Source organism: Molossus molossus, unplaced genomic scaffold, assembly GCF_014108415.1.
Source record: "Molossus molossus isolate mMolMol1 unplaced genomic scaffold, mMolMol1.p scaffold_m16_p_6, whole genome shotgun sequence".
Lineage (NCBI taxonomy): Eukaryota > Metazoa > Chordata > Mammalia > Chiroptera > Molossidae > Molossus > Molossus molossus.
The window spans coordinates 3903559-3922217 of record NW_023425399.1 but is presented as its reverse complement, the minus strand read 5'-3'; the positions used below and the strand labels follow the sequence as shown (position 1 = coordinate 3922217).

The 18659-nt window shown below is 49.9% G+C and overlaps 1 protein-coding gene across 5 annotated transcripts; it reads left to right on the top strand.

The window, feature by feature from the left end:
- Window positions 1–4594: 4594 nt before the first annotated feature.
- Window positions 4595–17731, top strand: RAE1 (ribonucleic acid export 1). 5 transcript variants are annotated; one of them, XM_036245276.1, is made up of 12 exons: window positions 4597–4757; window positions 7504–7600; window positions 8105–8209; window positions 9205–9297; window positions 11223–11309; window positions 12192–12278; window positions 12389–12460; window positions 13378–13485; window positions 15657–15763; window positions 15845–15920; window positions 16456–16650; window positions 17308–17719. In XM_036245276.1, exons 2-12 carry the CDS (start codon window positions 7511–7513, stop codon window positions 17392–17394), a joined length of 1107 nt encoding a protein of 368 aa, XP_036101169.1. In that variant the 5' UTR covers window positions 4597–4757; window positions 7504–7510; the 3' UTR covers window positions 17395–17719. The 5 variants fall into 5 exon arrangements, with proteins under 5 accessions (XP_036101171.1, XP_036101172.1, XP_036101173.1 ...); XM_036245277.1 differs by lacking the exon at window positions 4597–4757 and adding an exon at window positions 6664–6792; XM_036245278.1 differs by lacking the exon at window positions 12192–12278 and having other exon boundaries at window positions 4595–4757; window positions 17308–17725.
- Window positions 17732–18659: the final 928 nt, after the last annotated feature.

Here is an 18659-nt window from a genome sequence, read left to right as displayed (position 1 = left end):
TCTGTACAAAAAATGGAAAAATGTCCTCGGGTGAGGATAAAAAAAAAAAGAATCTCAAGATAGCAGCAGAGAGTTAAACCAAGCACAGGCCCTTCTTAGCATGGAGCCTGTGTGACCACACAGGTCGCATGCCTGTGAAGCTGGCCCTGCTCAAGAGGCTCTAGTAAGGTGATGGAATAATTTATATAACACATTCTGTGCCAGGTATTTTTTCTAGCTGCTTTACAAACATTAATTCCATCCTCACAGAAACCCCACAAGCTAGGTAGCTTTCTTACCATCCTTATTTTACCAATGAGACAACAAAGGTACAGAGAGGTTAAGTAGCTTTATCAAGGTCACACAATTGCTAAGCAGCAGAGCTCGGACTTCACCCAGAGAGTCTGGCTCCAAAGCCCATGCTGTAACCATGACACTTGTCCATGTAACGTGTTCCACGTGGCCGAGGGTGCACTGCTCGGGAAAGGTCTGCAATTCTTCCTGTTGGCTAGGTGTCAAATCAAGTCCCCCCATGCCAAACCTGTGGCGTCAATTACGTTATATTCCCTGGTCACATTGCAACTAAATATTTCATTTTGAGAACATTCTGCTACACCGTTGACTTGCTTGTGAGACTATCAAAAATTCTAGCAAAAAATTTTACAAATCACAATTTTTTTCTTTGAATTTATACCACACATCTTCCACTAACATCTAATTATATCATTAAATATTGACAAATTTTGTAAAGAAGATCACTAACTTAGAAATAAATGATTAAGCTCCAGAATCTCTGGATCAGGATAATACTGTCAAAATGGGAAGAAATGAAAAATCTACAGTCACTAAAATTCAAAAATAAATTTGAAAAAGTCTTACAGATACATTCAGTTTGGATTATTAAATTCATCTCAAGTTTATGATTGGAAATTTACTTTAAAAATCTTATTTGGGAAGGGAAAATGGAAGAAAAACACATGATAGTCTGGCATCACTACCTATCTTTATTAGATGCAGATGAACAATCAACGTGAGGAGCTATTTGGGAATCATCAAGAATTCGGATTCTTAAGATTTGCTTCCAAAAAGGATTATTGAAAAATAGGCAGCTATTTAAAATGGCAACTGACATCCCCTCTACCACCATCTACTGTATTTACTTTAAATACTTCCATAATTTTAATCAAGAAGCACATTTGAACTGGAATCTGTTTATAATTAAAGTAATAAAAACCCGTGCAACAAAAAGATGTTCGGAGAATCTTTTTTCCTTAAAGGCTCATAATCACCCTAGTAAAATAAAAGCTCCTGTGATATCCTCACGTTTCTGGGAAACGTAACTGTCATCACTGATGAAGCTAAGTGATTTCAGAAGTCACGATTTCATGGGAAAGCAAGCATATTGCACTTTCTACAAAACAGGCAAAAACACTCCGAGATTTCCGTCTCTGACATCCTTTAACAAGAGTGTCTAGTTGAGTGGTTTGATGTAGATATCTGTTCAGTGGGGCCGAAAAGAAAAAAAAAAATGCTTTCAAAGCCAAGCCACATGCACATGTGCACTAAAAAAATATTTTCAACAGAATGTTTTTGTAGGAAAGTATTGAGAAACGTTACTTCTGTTCACCAGTAAACTGACAGTCTGTATGTCCCAAGAAAACAATCCTGTAAAAACAAGCCAAGGTCGCCCTCTGCTGGCAGAAGCTCTACTGTGCTCTCAAATCCTTCCACTATCTGGGGTGGACATTTCTTTATAACATTTTCAAGTCATTGTTTTAAGGGATGGAGTGAGAGTCTGAGACACAACAAAAGAGGTTGGGAAAAACTGTGAGGATTTGTGTGAGACTGAGTACTTGGCAGGGATCCATTTTGGATGTCCCCAATTCCTTGTAAAGTTACATTTAACGTGTGCTGCTTTGCAACTGAGCTACATTTACAAAACCTTACACAATATGTTAACATTTTTAAAATTTTAAGAATTAAAGATCACTTCTAATGAAAAGGAACCGACAGAAGATTCCAAACAGCGTACACTCACCTAGCAATGGAATATCAACAGCCATTCACAATGTCCCCGTGAAAAGGGTTTCCGTGTGAATGGTAGCCATGACCAAAATGTAATTTTCATTATTTACTTTTAATAACTTTCCACCTATGATCTGTGGCTCAATAAAAGCATATCCATAGGTGCAGACTGTAATGCTCTCCCTTCTTGTTCCTAAGGTGGGAAAGTGTAATGACTCACCACAGTCTGCCATCTGTGGAGGTGCAGAGTCTGCTTTGGGGGACAGGCAGCTTGCATCCCAAATCCACTTCTGTTCATTGCCTCTGTGGCTGGGACAAGTTACCTGGCTTTGGTTTCATCAACCATAAAATGGGATAACAAGAGTCATTGTGATGACTAAATGAGATAGTTCATGGCAAGTGTGTGTTTGCGTAATACCCTGTAGGAAGAGTCAAGGAAAGGTAGTTATTACTGTTTCGAGTGACCATGCTGCTGCAGTTCTCCACTGATGGTCTGTGCAAAAGCAGCTTGTCAACTAGAATCCTATGTAGCAGAGAGCGTTTTGAACATATGCTGAATCATCTGTATTATACAAGGATCTGTATTGTAATAGATGCTTCTGAAAGATTTCTTGTGCATAGAACAATATCATTCAACAAATATTAACTCCGAATATATATAAGATGCTGTATTTGCTGCTGCAAAAGATGTACATGGGAGTAAGGCACAATGTTTAAGATCTAGGAAGCTAGACAAGGCAAATACACTGTTTTTTTGTTTGGTTGGTGTTTTATCTTCACCCAAGGACATTTTTTCCATTTTTCGTTCAGATAGAGTGGGAGGGAGAGAGAGAGAGAGAGAAACATCTATGCGAAAGGGACACATCGAGTGGTTGCCACCCGCACGACTCAACCAGGGCCAGGGACAAACTGCAACCGAGGTACGTGCCCTTAGCGGGAACCGAACCCAGGTCTCTCCGGACCACAGGCCGACGCTCTTAACCGCCGAGCCAAACTGGCCAGGGCTGTTTTTTAACATGTTTTTAAAAATTGATTTGAGAGAGGAAGGGAGAGGGGACAGAGACAGAGAGAGAAACACTGATGTGATGATGTGAGACAGACATATTGACTGGATGCCTCCTGCACACCCCCGACCAGGGACCAAGCCCACAACCCAGGCATGTGCTCTGACCAGGAATCGAACCAGCAACCCTTTGGTGCATGGGAGGACACTTAACCAACTGAGCTACACTGGCCAGGGCACAAATACACCGTTTTATGAGGCCGAATATGACAAGCAGAGACAGCTCTGAGAAGGCTCTGAGAGTTTAAAGGAGAGAGAGTCCTAGATGATCCCATTGGGAAAGAATGAGGACAGGTGTCCTTGAGGAGGCAGGACTTGTAGAAGATACCCAGGTTTTGCAGGTAGAGGAGTTAGTTAGGCACAGGGCAGACTTCATTGGCTCTACTGCCTAACAGCTGTGTCATTTTTGACACGTCACGTCACCTCTCTCCGCCGCATTTTCCTTTTCTATAAAGTGGAGATTATTACAGTAACGACCTCATTCATAGGGCTGGTCGGGAAATTACAGGAGTGGGATCATCTAGTGTTCAAAAGAGCTATTTTTCTTCATCATCAGCAGCAGCAGCATCTAGACCACAGGTTCTCAATCTTGGCCTCATCTTAGAATCACCTGGGAGATTTTTAAAAAATATTAATTTCCTCAGTTCCACCTAAATCAGAATCTGAAGATGAGGCCCAGGCATCAGAGCGTTTTAAAGCCCCCTTAAGTGATTCTAAATACTTGTTCTAGATCCCTGCAACCCGAGCTGGGAGGCTAGAAGTGTGGGCTCTGGGGGGCCACCCTGGACCTACTAAATGTACATTTTATAACAAGATCCCCCGGATCCCATCACTCCCTGCAGACGTCGAGGCTCTAGGTAGGCAGCCCACAGAGTAGTGAAGGAGAAAATCCAGCGCACGTATCTATCACAAACTCCGGGGCTCCTTTCCCCTTCCTCCCTCCCGGTTCCGGACAACCCCGAAAGCGGGGGAAAGCGACCAGCTGGAATATTAGCAGTTGGCACGTGTCCTAACGGCCCCTGGACATTCTTATGGACTCTTACATTTACCAAAAGGCTTTCGTATGTTACGTCACTTGAACCAAATTAAGAACTGCCCTGCAAATGAGGCATCAGTACCCCCATTCTGCAGCAGGAAGCTGAGGTCCAGGGAGCCCCGCCGGCTCAGGATACCCCTCGGGCACACGGGGAAGTCATGGCAGGACCCGGCGCAGTGTCCCATCAGCTTCTCGGAGGGTGGCCTTGGGCTTGAATTGGCTGCAATCAGAATTCTGCGAGACTCTTCACGCACTAGAGGAAACCACCATCAGCCAGGGCTGCGGATTTATCAAAACCGGCGCCGCGGCCCTTGCCGTCGGCCACGGGAACTCCCCGCCAATCCGCAAGCCGCTGGCACGAGAATCTCCTCTCAGCGTCGGTAGCGCTTGTGCGCATGTGCCGTCGCCTCGCGGGAGGAGGAGCTTCTTTCTTTCGGCCTTGGCTTCCGGGCGACACCGGAAGTGGCTCGGGGCGCGTGCGCGATGTCTCCACGGTAGTCGGGGCAGTTTCCTCCGCCGGCGTGGGGAAGTCCCGGGCTCTCAGGCTTCTTGTTCGCGCCATCTCGCCCTCGCCTCCATCGCGCCGGAGCGGGGTCGCAGGCTCCAGTCCCTCCGGTCCCCGCAGCCGGCTTCTCGCCGCAGTGCGACTCTCAGGTAGCCCCCGTGCCGCTCCCCTTGGTACCCGCCGCCATGGCGCCGCCGAGGCCAGGTCCCCCTCCCCGGCGGAGTGCGCCCTCGGCGAGCCGGCCTGTTGAGAAGCCCCTTGGTGGTCCCTGGGAGTGACGTCAGCTGGAAGGGGCCTGAACGGTCCCCTCGGGTCTCCGCCCCTCGTTTCTCTCGCGGGGAAACCGAGGCACCGGGAAGGGGCACAGACTCGGAGGCAGCGTCTGAAGCCTCCGCCGCTTCCCGCGTACTTCGGGCTTCTCGTCGGACTCGCGCCGCCTCCCGGACCCGGCCGGCGCGTTCTGCCCCGGGCCGCACCCTTCGCCCCCCACGTCGTCCCGCCCAGGGCCCCGGTGCCCTGGTCACTCCCGGAAGCCGGGTCTGTCTCCCGGTCCGTGTCTTCCCCCGCCTGGGATTTATCCCGTAGCCTCGCACGGCCCCGGGCTGGTGCCCGTCGATACCCGCCGCCCCGGGCCAGGCCCCGTGCTGCGCGCGGCCAGGGGCGGCTCAGGGAAGAACCCTGGCAGGTCTCGGCGCCTTTGCACCTGGCAGTTCTCCTGGGGACGAGGCTGATTGCGAAGAAACGCCAGGTCGTGGCGGGTGCGAGGAAGGGAACAGGGTGTGGGTGATGGAAGGTGGGGTGTGTTAAATTAGGAAGGCAGGGAAGCCTCTGAGCAGGTTTTTTTGTTTTGTTTTGTTTTTAAAAGCTACATCTGAGAGCTTTATTGTAAGTTACACTCTTGTGTACATTTTGATGCGTTTGGGGAGTTTAAAGCAGTTGTGTGAAGTCACCACGGTGCAGTTTTAGAACATCTCTGCTAGAACCTCCAAAAGTTCTCAGGAGGCACCTTTTGGGCTGGAACCTGAAGCTTCAGACTGACAGCTGGAGGTCTGGGAGGGTGAGTTATCCCAGGAACAGCTAGTGGGAACCTCAGAGGCCGGGGTGAGCCACTGTGTTCAGGGCGGAAAGGAAAGGAAGCGGCAGAGAGTATGGCTGGAGGGCAGAGTGGGAGGAGAGTGGGTCAGTGGGAGGTGGACAGGTGTCTTCCGAAGGAGGGTTCCCAGTGCCCTGCATCCCATGTGGTCCACAGAGGCTGATAAATACTTGACTGACCTGTGCTCTTTCCCAATGGCAGAAATATCCTCTCTCACCTTGGTGGTTGACGCAGCAGGGACAGAAGTAAGACTTCAGGCACTGTGTGCGCTCACTTGGTGTTCATAACCCCGTGAAGTGGATTTCAGTGACTCTGTTTCTACGGATGAGAAAATTAAGGCTAAATTACATGGCCAAAGCCCTATCGCTAGTTCCCGGACCCTGCTGGCAGAAGCCTGGCCACAGCTTTGTTCGCCCAGGCAGTTAACTGGGGTTCTGAGCACACTGCCAGCCTTCACAGCAGGGTAGAGGCAAGCACCACCTCTCACGGTCGCTTCCTGAGATACTAATGTACTCAGGGCTGCAGCTGCTTCTGAGCACGTCAGCGCCGGCTTATTTCTCACGAAGCTCAGGAAACTCAAAATGCCTTTCCAGAATTCCTAGCAGTTCCCCATTCTGTTGTCTTCAGAGGTGCTACCCTTGTTGGAGAGGAGGCCACTCAGCTCCTAGGCTCCTTTGGGAGAGGTGACTGACATGTAGACTTCTCCGTTTAAAAGTTTGCTAGCTGGGCCCTGGCCTGTTTGGTTCAGTGGTTAGCGCATCAGTCCGCAGATCAGAGAGTCATGGGTTTGATTCCAGTCAAGGGAACGTACCTTGGTTGCAGTTCGATCCCTGGCCCTCAGGATTGTGCAGGAGGCAGCCAATCAATATTTCTCTCCCTCCTTATCTGAAAATCAATGGAGAAATATCCTCAGATAAGGATTTAAAAAGAAGTCTGCTGGCCAGAGAGAATTGGAATGTGGCACCAACCTGCACGAGTCACCAGGGAGTTGTGACACTCAGACTTTCTCCTGCAGAGAGAGGTGTTTGTTGTGCCCACGATGAGCTTGACACTGCACTTCCTACCAGGACCCTCAGACACCCCTGAAGAAGGTTGACTTATTTTATATTTACAGAGCAGGAAAGTCAGGCCTGCTGAGAGCAGGGTCCCAGCAGAAATATAGTACAAACCCTGGTGGGCTTACTAAGGACTTAGAATAAGGGGATTCTTGTTGCAAATGTCCGCACATAATGGGAGGCCTGTGCTCAAGCAGACCAAAGTGGGTTACTTTTTAAAACTTCAAAAAGAAATTGCTGAATTGCAACCAGGACTGGTTGCTTTTCTAAGTAACTTCTGCGGAGACATTGACCTAGACCAGCATGCAGAGACTAGTAAGGTTCGCACTAAGTGGGAACCCGGGGAATGGGACCTTCTGCTGGTTGGCTGTTGTATCCTGATGCTCAGCTCGGTGTCTAACTGTAAAGTATAAACTAGTTTATGCCTAGCTGGTGACAGAAGTACTCTGCTGTAATGTGTCAGTCCTGGCTTATTCGTGGTGACATGTGAGAAGGAAACTGGGTGTGGGTATGTGGGAACGCTCCTAGCTTTACAATTTTCTGTAAATCTAAAACTATTCTAAAACAGAAAGTTTCTTTTTGAAAAGCACTCCACTTATCACATATTTAGATCTTTTCAAAAGAGAGACCCAGCACCAAGCCTGGCGCCTCTGTTTCCCTTCTGTGCCTTAATTAGCTTTGTATTACCTCTTGGGGGTATTTATTACTAAGAAAGGACTTGTCCTTAACATTTTCCATTATTTTTAGGGCCAAAATGAGTCTGTTTGGAACAACCTCGGGTTTTGGAACTAGTGGGACCAGCATGTTCGGCAGCACAACCACAGATAACCACAACCCGATGAAGGTACTGCACTGGGCGACACGGCGTTTGTCCAGAGAGCGCAGGCCAGGGCTCCCCACAGCAGTGAGCTGAGAAACAGCCTGGGGGCCTCCTGTGGGGGGGAAGCTCGGGACGTTGAGCGCTTTCTCAAACATTGGCGCACAGGGACTGTATGTCCACTGCATTGGGTCCTGCTCCCCTGACTGTCCCTATCACCAGAGTCACCCGAGGCCCGGCCCACACTGTTGAATCTGAGTCTCTGGGGCGGGGGGGGGGGGCAGGCGGTGGCTGCGATCAGCACTTGGGCGAGAATGAATCCGTGGGCCTCGTCTGGTCTGGAAACGTGGTTGTGCTGGTGTATCACCACTGGTGCGTTCTTGTCACTCTGAGCAAAGTTAGACAGGTCTGATTCAGTTAGGTCTTGAGCATGAGGGAAGTCCACCATGAGGTGTTCAGTGAGAAAGACAGCAATTTGGGATGAGACCGGGATGCTGCATACATTTAACGTTGCCCTTTCCCCCCACGCAGGACATCGAAGTAACATCTTCTCCTGATGATAGCATTGCTTGTCTATCTTTTAGTCCACCAACCTTGCCGGGGAACTTTCTTATTGCAGGATCGTGGGCTAACGACGTAAGTGCTCCTTGCGCGTGTGGTCTGTAAGTCGTGTCTCTGAATAGGCAGGTTAGCTTTCCTTTCTGCTGTCCTCTCCCACGCGAGGGGTAGAGCTGAATTAAGACTTACCCATGGTGACACACACAAGAAGGAAACTGGATGTGGGGTGTATGGGAACTCTCCTATCTTGACAATTTTCTGTAGAAATATTTTAGTATATCTAAATAAATAAACTTTAATAAATGAACCAGTTAGAGGGTGTGCACCCTTCTGAGTAGGCAGACGAAACTTCTTGGCACGTTGAGTTTTGTTAAGAAAGCACAGTCCTATGGGTGGCTCAGAAACTCCTCTAGGTGAGTATCTGGAAACAATCCCACAGCTGTAGTGTTCGCTGACAGTGCACCTGGTCCATGCTGGGTCACCCACGCTCCCTCCGAGGCACCCTGAAAGTGTTCTGCAGGCACATGAAACACTTTTTCAGTTGGAGGTATGGCACAGAGTCTGACAGGCATTATACCTGCCTGCTGTGTACAACAAAAGAGCCCAAAAGGTAATGCATTTTACTTAGAGATTTTGTAAATATGACAAGACAATAAAAGTCACCCTCATCCCACCAGACAACTAGTTGACTGCTATGTAATCAGGGGAAAAGGATATATAAGGTCAAAGGAAAGTATTCAGAGAAGAAAGATACATCTCTGCTTTGGTTTGGTTCTCTGAATGGTCATGGGTGACATTCTACTTTAGAAGACAGACATAGCTCGTAGCTGTGATGAGAAAATCATCTGGTTGTAGGTGGAAGCAGAAGAATATGTGTATTTTAATGGCTTAGAAATAGGAATAGGAAAATAGCTACTTGTATATACTTTTCAATTGCTTTATTCGTAGAGTTAAATAAGTAGGCTGATAGAAGTCCATATTTATTTAAATTGTACTCCACTAGTTACTAGTCGTTAAATGCACGTAACTTATCATGAATTACTATGTTTGCTTAACTTGTCTTATCACCATAGGTTCGCTGCTGGGAAGTCCAGGACAGTGGACAGACCATCCCGAAAGCCCAGCAGATGCACGCTGGGCCCGTGCTCGGGGTCTGCTGGAGCGATGTGCGTGCCCTTCCGTTCTCACGTCTCCTTCTGCGTAGAGCACGTGTGTTCAGAATGTTTGCGTGTTTATTTTTCTATAGCGCCAAACACAGATAATAGGTGTGATCCACATGGAAGGAATCCTACATGTCTGTGTGTACACAGCGTAGTTTATTAACGTTCCTGATGTCATCAGCGTTGGCTTTAGTTAATATCTGTGAAAGCTTTTCTGGCTTAAAAAAAGATCCATCATTTTATTGACATGTCACCTTGAACAAGGGATTTTTCTTGAAGCCTTTCCTACTTCTAAATATTCCATGAGCTTACGTTGTTTTAAAATTAGACATGTACTATGTCAGAAAACAAATCCTAGTGGTGAAATCCTTTCCTGTTATTAGACACTTGAAGACATTTGGTTTTTTTGGAATTCCCTTTAACTTCCTAGATATCAGCTACATGAGCAAACATGGTCAAGTTGCTGTTTGTTGTTGATTGGGGAGAATTTAAGGAGGTGAAGGATGGGTGGCCAGGCGCAGAGAGCTGCAGCTGTCCAGGGCCCACCCCAGAAAAGGAGGAGCCGGACTGACGGCCCAGCCCCTCCCGCTCCTGCCCCTGCCTGGTGGCTGAGCAGGTACAGAGAGAACAGAGGCCCTGGCTGACCGTCGGAAGCCGATAGGTGTCCAGTAGATGCAAGCAGTTTGAAAAGTGATGCACTTATTACAGATATAACTGCCTTTCAATGTACACGTGGGAAATTTAATTTCTAAATTAATTTGCCAGTCTTTCTTTACTGACCTGGTAATGGGTCAGAACTGTAAACTTTCTTATAAAGTGTGACAAGAAGTAGAGTAACTGATACAGGAATTCTGCTGCCTGAATGTTACTGAGTGGCTTTTGGCATTTACCGAATGAATGCAGCCTGTTCCCTTTCTCCAAACTGCCTCGTCGCGTGGAGGACTCAGGCTTGAGTGAGGAGTTCTAACCAGGGAGCTGGTCTAGAGGCTGGAGGGAACACGGAGCCTGTCGAGTTTGGAAGGACGGCTCAAATGCGTCAGCGAGGAGGCAAGAATTGAGCTGAATTGTAAAGGAAAAGTGAGCCCTGTGCCTGTAGCCTCTCCCGCATTGTCTCGTCTGGGCTCAGGGTCGAGTTTCGCCTCTGTCTCCTCCAGCTTTTTGACTTTGGCAAGTTACGTAATCTCTTTGTGTCTGTTTCCTCACATATCAAGTGAAGGTAATAGTAATGGTTACAACAGACAATAGCATTTAATTCAGCAAATAGTTACCAGGCACCTCTAGTCCGAAAGCCCTGGGGGTGTAATGGAATCAGAGTCTCCGAGGTCGGCGGGTCCTGTGCTCATGGGACTCGTGATCGCTTAGGAGGGGTATAGAAAGGAAGAGTTTCAGGCGGTGGAAATTTGTGCTGCCGGATTAGCTGCATAAAGTGACTAGCATGGTGCTCGCTACCAAATGAAGATAATAATGACAACAGAATAGCAGACGGGGGCCCACGGGCCGAAGGTGGCCATTGTCTGTGTGTGTGAACAGTTTTAGCGGAGCAGCTGTGCTCATTCACTTACGTAACGTGGTGGCCGCTTCCCGCTACAGTGGCCGAGGTGAGGAGTTAGAACAGAGAACTGGGAAGATTTCAGTATTTACTGCTTAGTAGTCCTTTAAGAAAAAATTTGCCAGTCTTTGGTTTAGACTTTCCATTTCGTACTTTATCTTTTTATTAAAAATTATCTTGTGCTTCTTCACACTTGACTGGCTCACTTTGAGTTCTGTACATGACTATTTTAAAAACCATTTATAGTATAGTGGCCCCCAATGATTGGAAAAATAGAAGTTGTAGGACAAAGCCTGCCTGGATGTGTTCAGCCTCATCGTAATGTACATATAGACAGATTTTCTTCTTCTTAGCACAACAGGTTCTCTCCGTTTTATTTTAGGACGGGAGCAAAGTTTTCACGGCTTCGTGTGATAAGACCGCCAAGATGTGGGACCTGAACAGTAACCAGGCGATCCAGGTCGCTCAGGTGAGGCCGCCGCCCTCCGCGCTCCGGCTGGCGAGTGCTGTTCCCGGGAGCGTGCAGCTGGACCGGCCAGCCCGTTAGACTTAAGAGCACCTGAAGCCCCCACTGTAGCACGAAAGAACCAGTGTTCTGACCCTTCTCACCCTGGCCAGTGCTCCGCAGATCGCCCTCTCCAGGGTCTTCCATGTCCGTAGACGAGGATGGCTGCATAAGGAGGTAGTGACATGAAATCCATGAAAGACGAATGTGACAGGTGGCCCTCAACGTTCTTGACAGTCCAGCACCCTGAGTGGCTTGCCTTTTACCAACTACATTTGGTCACTTGTTTACTGGACCAGTATTTACTGAGGGCCTGCTGTGCTCCAGGCATTGTCCTCAGGGGGGCACAGCAGGGGGCACTTCCGCACCCCCGAACCAAGCAGCTTCTTGGGTGAAGTCTGCTAAGACAGGCAGAAGCAGCGTCTTGAGGGAACCTAGCACCCAGGTCTGAGCTGGGGAGGACACTTTCAGGAAGGCGTTCTGTACTCAGATCGCAGTGCTGGGTGCGAGAAGCACCTGATCTAGTTCGTGTCATCCCGGTAAGTAAATAAAGCCGTGGTGGGGTCCCCGACTGGTGATTTCTGGTACCTCCCAGAAGAGCTTACTCTCACTCTCATGTACTGGTTAACTGTGGGCGAAATCCAAGTAAGTTCCTGAGAACGGAAGGGGCTCTTATGTCCTCTAGATGCTTTGGTCATGGCGAAGGGTTAAAATTAAAACACCCTTTGGTTTTTGTTTGGTGTGACCTCAATATTTAAATTAATTCCTTCTCTGAATTTTCAGAGCAAAACTCCTTAGTGCTAGCTACATTTACTTTCATCTGTTTCGGTTTTGTCTTGTTGAAAGCACGATGCTCCTGTTAAAACCATACATTGGATCAAAGCCCCGAACTACAGCTGTGTGATGACCGGGAGCTGGGATAAGACTTTGAAGGTACACAGACCACGAGGGCCACGTGGCCCGCCAGGTTGACACGCAGTCATTTGTTGTCACTCTGGGCCTGAGCTCTGAGGGTCACTTCCGGGCTTTTCTGTTCCTTTCAGTTTTGGGACACGCGGTCATCCAACCCCATGATGGTTTTGCAGCTCCCCGAGAGGTGTTACTGTGCCGACATGGTAAGGGGTTTCTGACCTGTATACATTTACTGCAGAAATAGAGCATTTCTTACCTGCTGACATCTTGCAGCTAGAGGGCATGTAGTGCAGATTGCCTGTCACCTTAACCAGATTTGTGCTCTCTGTTTGTTCCAGAATTACTGAGCAAGCACTGGGGTCGGGTTTCTGGCCACTTGTCATTTTGAGTATATGCAGGTAGCTGCATGCCATCAGTATATGACATTTATCACATGACTAGGAGAACAGGCAGTAACTCTGTGCACTAGTCTGTGGGGCGAGATCATGAACTTTCTTCATCTATTTAGTCATCAGTCTCAAAGTTCTGGACCAACTGCCCCCGTAATTCCACATGTAGAAATTTGTCGTGAGATCAGTAAGGATGCAGATGGTCTTTGTTGTATATAATGTCATGAAACATGGGAAGTGATCTAATGGGCCAGCAAGACAGACATGGTTAAGTGGACCCTGTGGTAGGTGCATGTGAGGGAATATGGTCACTAGGATTCTTAGAACGCACATTTGAGTTACTGATGCGGGTTATATAGAAACACACATACGTATACCTGTGTAAAGCTCAGAAGGAAAACGTACCATAGTATTAACAACTTATTTGAAAGGATGGTATAGGTGGTTTTTATTTCTTCTCTATTCCTGTGTGTTCTCTATTCATTTACTTTACAGTTTTAAAGAAACGAGTCTTATGGAAATCAGTTATTTTATTCAAATATGATTTTATGTTTTTATGAGATGTTGATGTCATTGAATTTTTAAACTTAGAAAAGATTCAGACTTATTTATATGACTGTTAACAAAATTGATCTAATATTTTGATATAAGAACAGCATACTCCTGGGGGGATGGAAATCGTTTTAAAAAGTACAGTCCTATATTTGAGTCTCATCTCTGCCACCCCCTAGATCTACCCTATGGCCGTGGTGGCCACTGCGGAGAGGGGGCTGATTGTGTACCAGCTGGAGAACCAGCCCTCTGAGTTCAGGAGGATAGAGTCTCCGCTGAAGCACCAGGTGAGTCGGCGGTCAGATCAGGAGGCCGGTTCTTAGTACCTGTCCTGCGCCCAGTACAGAATGAAGTACTTTTTGTTGTTAAACCTGGAGATATTTTTGTTGACTTTTTTTTAGATAGAGTGGAAGGGAGGTAGGGAGAGAGAGAAAGAAAGAGAGAGACATCAATGCGAGAGAGAGACATTGATTGGTTGTCTCCCAAACAACCCCAACCAGGGCCTGGGATCGAACCTGCAACCCAGTTATGTGCCCTTGACCAGGAATCGAACCCAGACTCTGTGGTCCACGGGCCGATGCTTTAACATCTGAGCCAAGCCAGCCAGGTCATGAAGTTGTACTTTTAAAAACCGGCAGGTATTTGTAAAGGGAGTGAATGTAAGGATACAAACACAAATGTCTAGTGATTGCAAACGCTCGTCCCGGGACGAGCCAGCTTCCTGCCCTCCCCAGACTTCCCGACAGCCGGCCGATCCTTAGTAAGACCACACAGCCCAGTGGGCAGGCTGCACATGAGCTCGCGGCCTCACCGCCAGCCGCCTTCGCGGTGCCCAGACAGCGCCTCGGCTTCGTCTCCAGCTCAGTCTTCGTTTGCCACGGCTCTTAGACCTTCGCCCCTGCGTCTCCCGGCGCCCCCTCCTTTCGCCTTTGTCACGCAGCTCAGAGCAGCTTCTACTCAGAAAACAGAAGCTGGTGGGTGGGAGCGTCCTCCTCTCCCCCCTGCGGCTCGAGGAACCTGCCTGCACCTTTCCCTGCCTCCCTGCCTCCTGCCTCCTTGGTGGGCGCTGTTCTCCCAGGGCGTTTCGGGGTGGGGCCGTGCCCTCCGGCGTCGGGCTCCCACCAGCAGCCAGCCAGCTCCCTCGGGTCTGTCTCTTTCCTGGGTGCTGCTCCTCTCGCGTGGAAACGCGCTCAGGTCTTGTTCGTCCCAGAAAACACCTCGTTCTGACCCCACATCCTCTTCCCGCACCACCTGCACCCCTCCCTTCCCGGGTAGTGACAAGAAGAGTTTAGGCCCTCCAGTCCATCCTCTGTCCCTGAGTGCACGGGCTCTTGCTGCGGCATGTGTGACCCTGCTATGCCCCGGCTTCGAACCCAGAGCTGACCCCATTGCCCTTTGGGTAAACCAAACTCCTTGATAAAACCTAGTCTGGTCTGGCCTCACCTCCTGCCCCCCACGCCAGGTGCCCTGGCCTCTCTGTTGTTTGGGAATGCCATCTTCCCCAGGTCGCTGCCGCTGTGTTCTGGGAAACTGTACCCCAAGTTAGGCTGTCGCTGGTGTGCGCCAGGCATTGGGCCCTCTGCCGAGCGGGGGCTGTGGCTTCTCCTGTCCTCTGAGCACTTACAGACCTTTGTCTGTTTTCATTCATTTTGTAAAACTCTCAGAAGTAGGGGGCCTGCTGTTCTTTGGTTTTTATTTAAAGGGCAAATGGCACAAGCAGGGAACCAGCACATGCTTCGCACCTAGAAGGCTGCCTGCTCGGCCTTGTCGTGGCGACACACTGCTGTCCCCTCCGCAGAAGCTGAGTGTCCAGCCCGGGCAGGGTGCGGTCCTCGGGGTGAGGCCAGGTGGCCATGACCGGGAGGGGAGGGAGGGCCAGAGGGGCTAGCCCTGCTGCTCCGCCCCGGAGGCCGGCCGTGCGCTCTTGTGCGCTCTTTCTATGGAGTCCAGCAGACCCTCTGGGCCCCCAGACTCAGGGTTGGGTCAAGTGCAATGTCTGCTACGTCGCACATTCGTGGTTTAGAAAGTGCTGCTCAGCCACTGTCCACTTGATCCTTGTTCCCCAGTGGTGGCCGGGTAGACACTACTTCGCTTTCCCGGTGGGGGCAGAGGCACAGAACACGGGGTGAGCCCACCTCGTCATTGCTGGGCTAAGAATCCAGCTGATGGTCTTCCTCCCCACGAGGGGCCAGCGCCAGAGCAGGGTCAGGTGGGGGTTGGGCTCATGAGCACCGCTGGGGGGCGCCAGGCCTTCAAGGGGGGGGAGTGAGCAGCTGATCGGAGCTCGGGGCCTGCGGTTTCTGCGTAAGAAGGTTAGAGAATGTGCTTACTGGAGGTGTAGGGGTCCTTCGGTACCATATTTGAGGAACACGTTCCTGGTTCTAAGCCAGAAATGGGGTAGAAATGATGTAGCCCCCCACTTGTGAAATGTTTCTGTCGTTCGTGTTTCCAACTGCAGCACCGATGTGTGGCCATTTTCAAAGACAAGCAGAACAAGCCAACAGGGTTCGCCTTGGGAAGCATCGAGGGCAGAGTGGCCATCCACTACATCAACCCCCCTAACCCGTGAGTGGGCTCAGTCAGCGGGTGCATTTGCGCTTAAGACTTTTTTTTAAAGGAAAATTTACTGGGGCCTTTGTTTTTCAGTGCCAAAGATAACTTTACTTTTAAATGTCACCGATCGAACGGAACCAACACTTCAGCTCCTCAGGACATCTACGTGGTATGTTTTCAGAAACCTAACCCTGGGAATGCATAGAAACCAGACTCGGAGGTGGGTGGCTGAGTCATTGTGGGATGAGAGGCGGGGACGGCCATCACGGCGTTCACAGCGGAGGCGACGGCTTACGCTATAGGTTTCAGTTTCGTGTTTTTGTGAACATGTTGACTGTGCTATCCTGTTTCTGAATGCAAGCTCAGGGCTTTCTGGGGAGAGCGCCCCCTCCGGTGCGGGAGGTGCTTTGTGCGCTCTGCTCACACTGAGGACCGCGGGCGGTGCTGGGAAGAGGGCATCTTCCTGCGGGCGCGCCGGGCCACTAGCACACACGCTCACTTCTGGCCGTGCTGGGGCGCGACGCGGTGCGGCTCTGGGCTGGCGGTTGGCCGGGGAGCGTGGCTAGTTGTTCCTGGGACCGGGTGCAGCGGCTCAGCGCAGTCACGTGCCGTGTCCCTAGCTGAAGCAGGACGCATGCGCCGGCCAAAGCAGCTTTCTCCTCCCGCCTCGCTCTGCCCCTCATTGTGTGTGTTGATCCCTGCAGGTCAATGGAATCTCGTTCCACCCTGTTCATGGCACCCTTGCCACTGTGGGATCTGATGGGAGATTCAGCTTTTGGGACAAAGATGCCAGAACAAAACTGAAAACGTCAGAACAGTTAGACCAGCCCATATCAGCTTGCTGCTTCAATCACAACGGAAACATATTCGCCTACGCTTCCAGCTACGACTGGTCCAAGGTGAGCGTTCCTGGGCCGCCACACCCGTCCACGCCTGCGCGGCAGGCACACCGACCACCACGCCCGCTGCCCTCTCCCTGGGGTCCTGGGTCAGAGCCAGCATTGCTGCCCCCCGTGTCCTTGCTCTCAGAGGGCCGTCACCTCGGCTCATGAAAGGGTTGTGGGCTAAACAGCCTTGGCACCCACAACAAACTTGCAGCCCTGGCTGGTTAGGCTCAGCGGTTAGAGCGTCAGCCTGTGGTCCAGAGAGACCTGGGTTCGGTTCCCGCTAAGGGCACGTATCTCGGTTGCAGTTTGTCCCCGGCTCTGGTTGGTCGTGCGGGTGGCAGCCACTCAATTGTCCCATTCACATCGATGTTTCTCTCTGTTCCTCTCTCTCCCTCCCGCTCTGCCTGAACATAAAATGGAAAAATGTCCTCGGGTGAGGATAAAACAACAACAAACAAACAAACATGTAAAAGGGGGTTCCTTCCGGTGGGTTATGGCGGGCAGATTCCCACCAAGTCCTCAGCCTTTTCTCTCTATCTACCTGTTTTGTTCCTCCAGAGAGATTGTGCTTCATGCACATAACACGGGACTTGGCGTGTGAACAGTGCCCACAGAATGCTAACTTTTGCTTTCTCATAATAAGAGTATGTGGTTTTTTCCTTCTGTCAGGGCCATGAATTTTATAATCCCCAAAAGAAAAATTACATTTTCCTGCGGAACGCAGCCGAAGAGCTAAAACCCAGGAACAAGAAGTAGTGGCAGAGACTTCTGTTGTCCGGCGTCGTTTTCTCTGCCCTCTGCCTGCGTGTAGGAATCTGGGTCCCGGCTTCGGTGGGCTGTGAACCATGGGTGTGGGTTTCAGCCCCTGGGGAAAACAATGTCAATGTTTCGCAGTTGGGCCCCGTGGGCTGCAGGGACCGTTGGTCTCTCCGTTCCACTGCCTGTCACAGGTGTCCTCTGACTCCGGGATCGAGGTCATTGTTGAAGTTAGGGTCATGTGGGCCCCTCGTCTGCAGTGCTCAGTTCAGCAGTGTGTGTTCTAGAAACACTGGGAAACATTTTATGAACATTGTACTGTACTTTGTAATAAAACATTTTAAAGATTGCCTACTAAGCTCCCTTTGTCCATCTCCCCCCTGGCCCGCCCGCCCAGTCACTCCGAAGTGATCTTCTGTTCACCATCATCGTTGGGTTTTGATGTGTGACTTCGACGCCCTTTGGGAAATGCAAGGATCTTGCAGCGTAGGACAGGTGGGAACCGGCTGTGGGGGACTCTACCACGTGGAGTGTCTGCGGCAGCCTCTCCAGGCATGGGCGGGCAGAGTGGGCGTGTGCTTTTCTCGTCCTTTCGTGCCCGCCGTTAGCATCCGCAGTGCCGCTCCGCTCTGCTGGGCAGCTGTCCTGGAGACAGCGGGGACGTCCCTGTGCTGAGGGACAGGCCGCTCTGGGCAGGCCCGAGCGGGCGGTGTGTGGCCTTCCAGTGAGCCCCAGCCCCTGCATGGGAAGTGCTCTTTACTCGCCCCCGGAGTGATGGCTTTGGGGTGCTGCTTTTTATCTTGTGTCGTTTATAATTCCTGATTGGTAAGTATCAAATGAAATTCATCTTGCTGTTTGACTTTGGAGTGTGTTGTATTTCTACCGTGACCCCCAAATGCTTCTTATGCTTTACTGTCCGAGGCTGGTGTGTAAACTAACTTGCCGAGTGTGGAATCGATATCGTCTGTAAGGTGTGTGTGCCTACTCGTGAAAAGCAATGCCAATAAAATTCCCACTGGACGAGACTGCCTGCACCTGGTGGTTTGAATTCTTTGTACTTGGAGCGCAAACGAATTCAGACCCATTAACTCTGGCTTTGTCTTAGCCTGAAACATTATTTTTTGAGAGAGAAAAAGGCATGTGCACTAGAAAAACTGAATTTTCAAGTTAATCTCTCATATCTCTTTTTCTCCTTTTCTGAATCGGCCCTGTGGCTTTATGACGAGCAGGGACCGGGAGACAGAGGCCGAAAAGGCGGTGGTGAG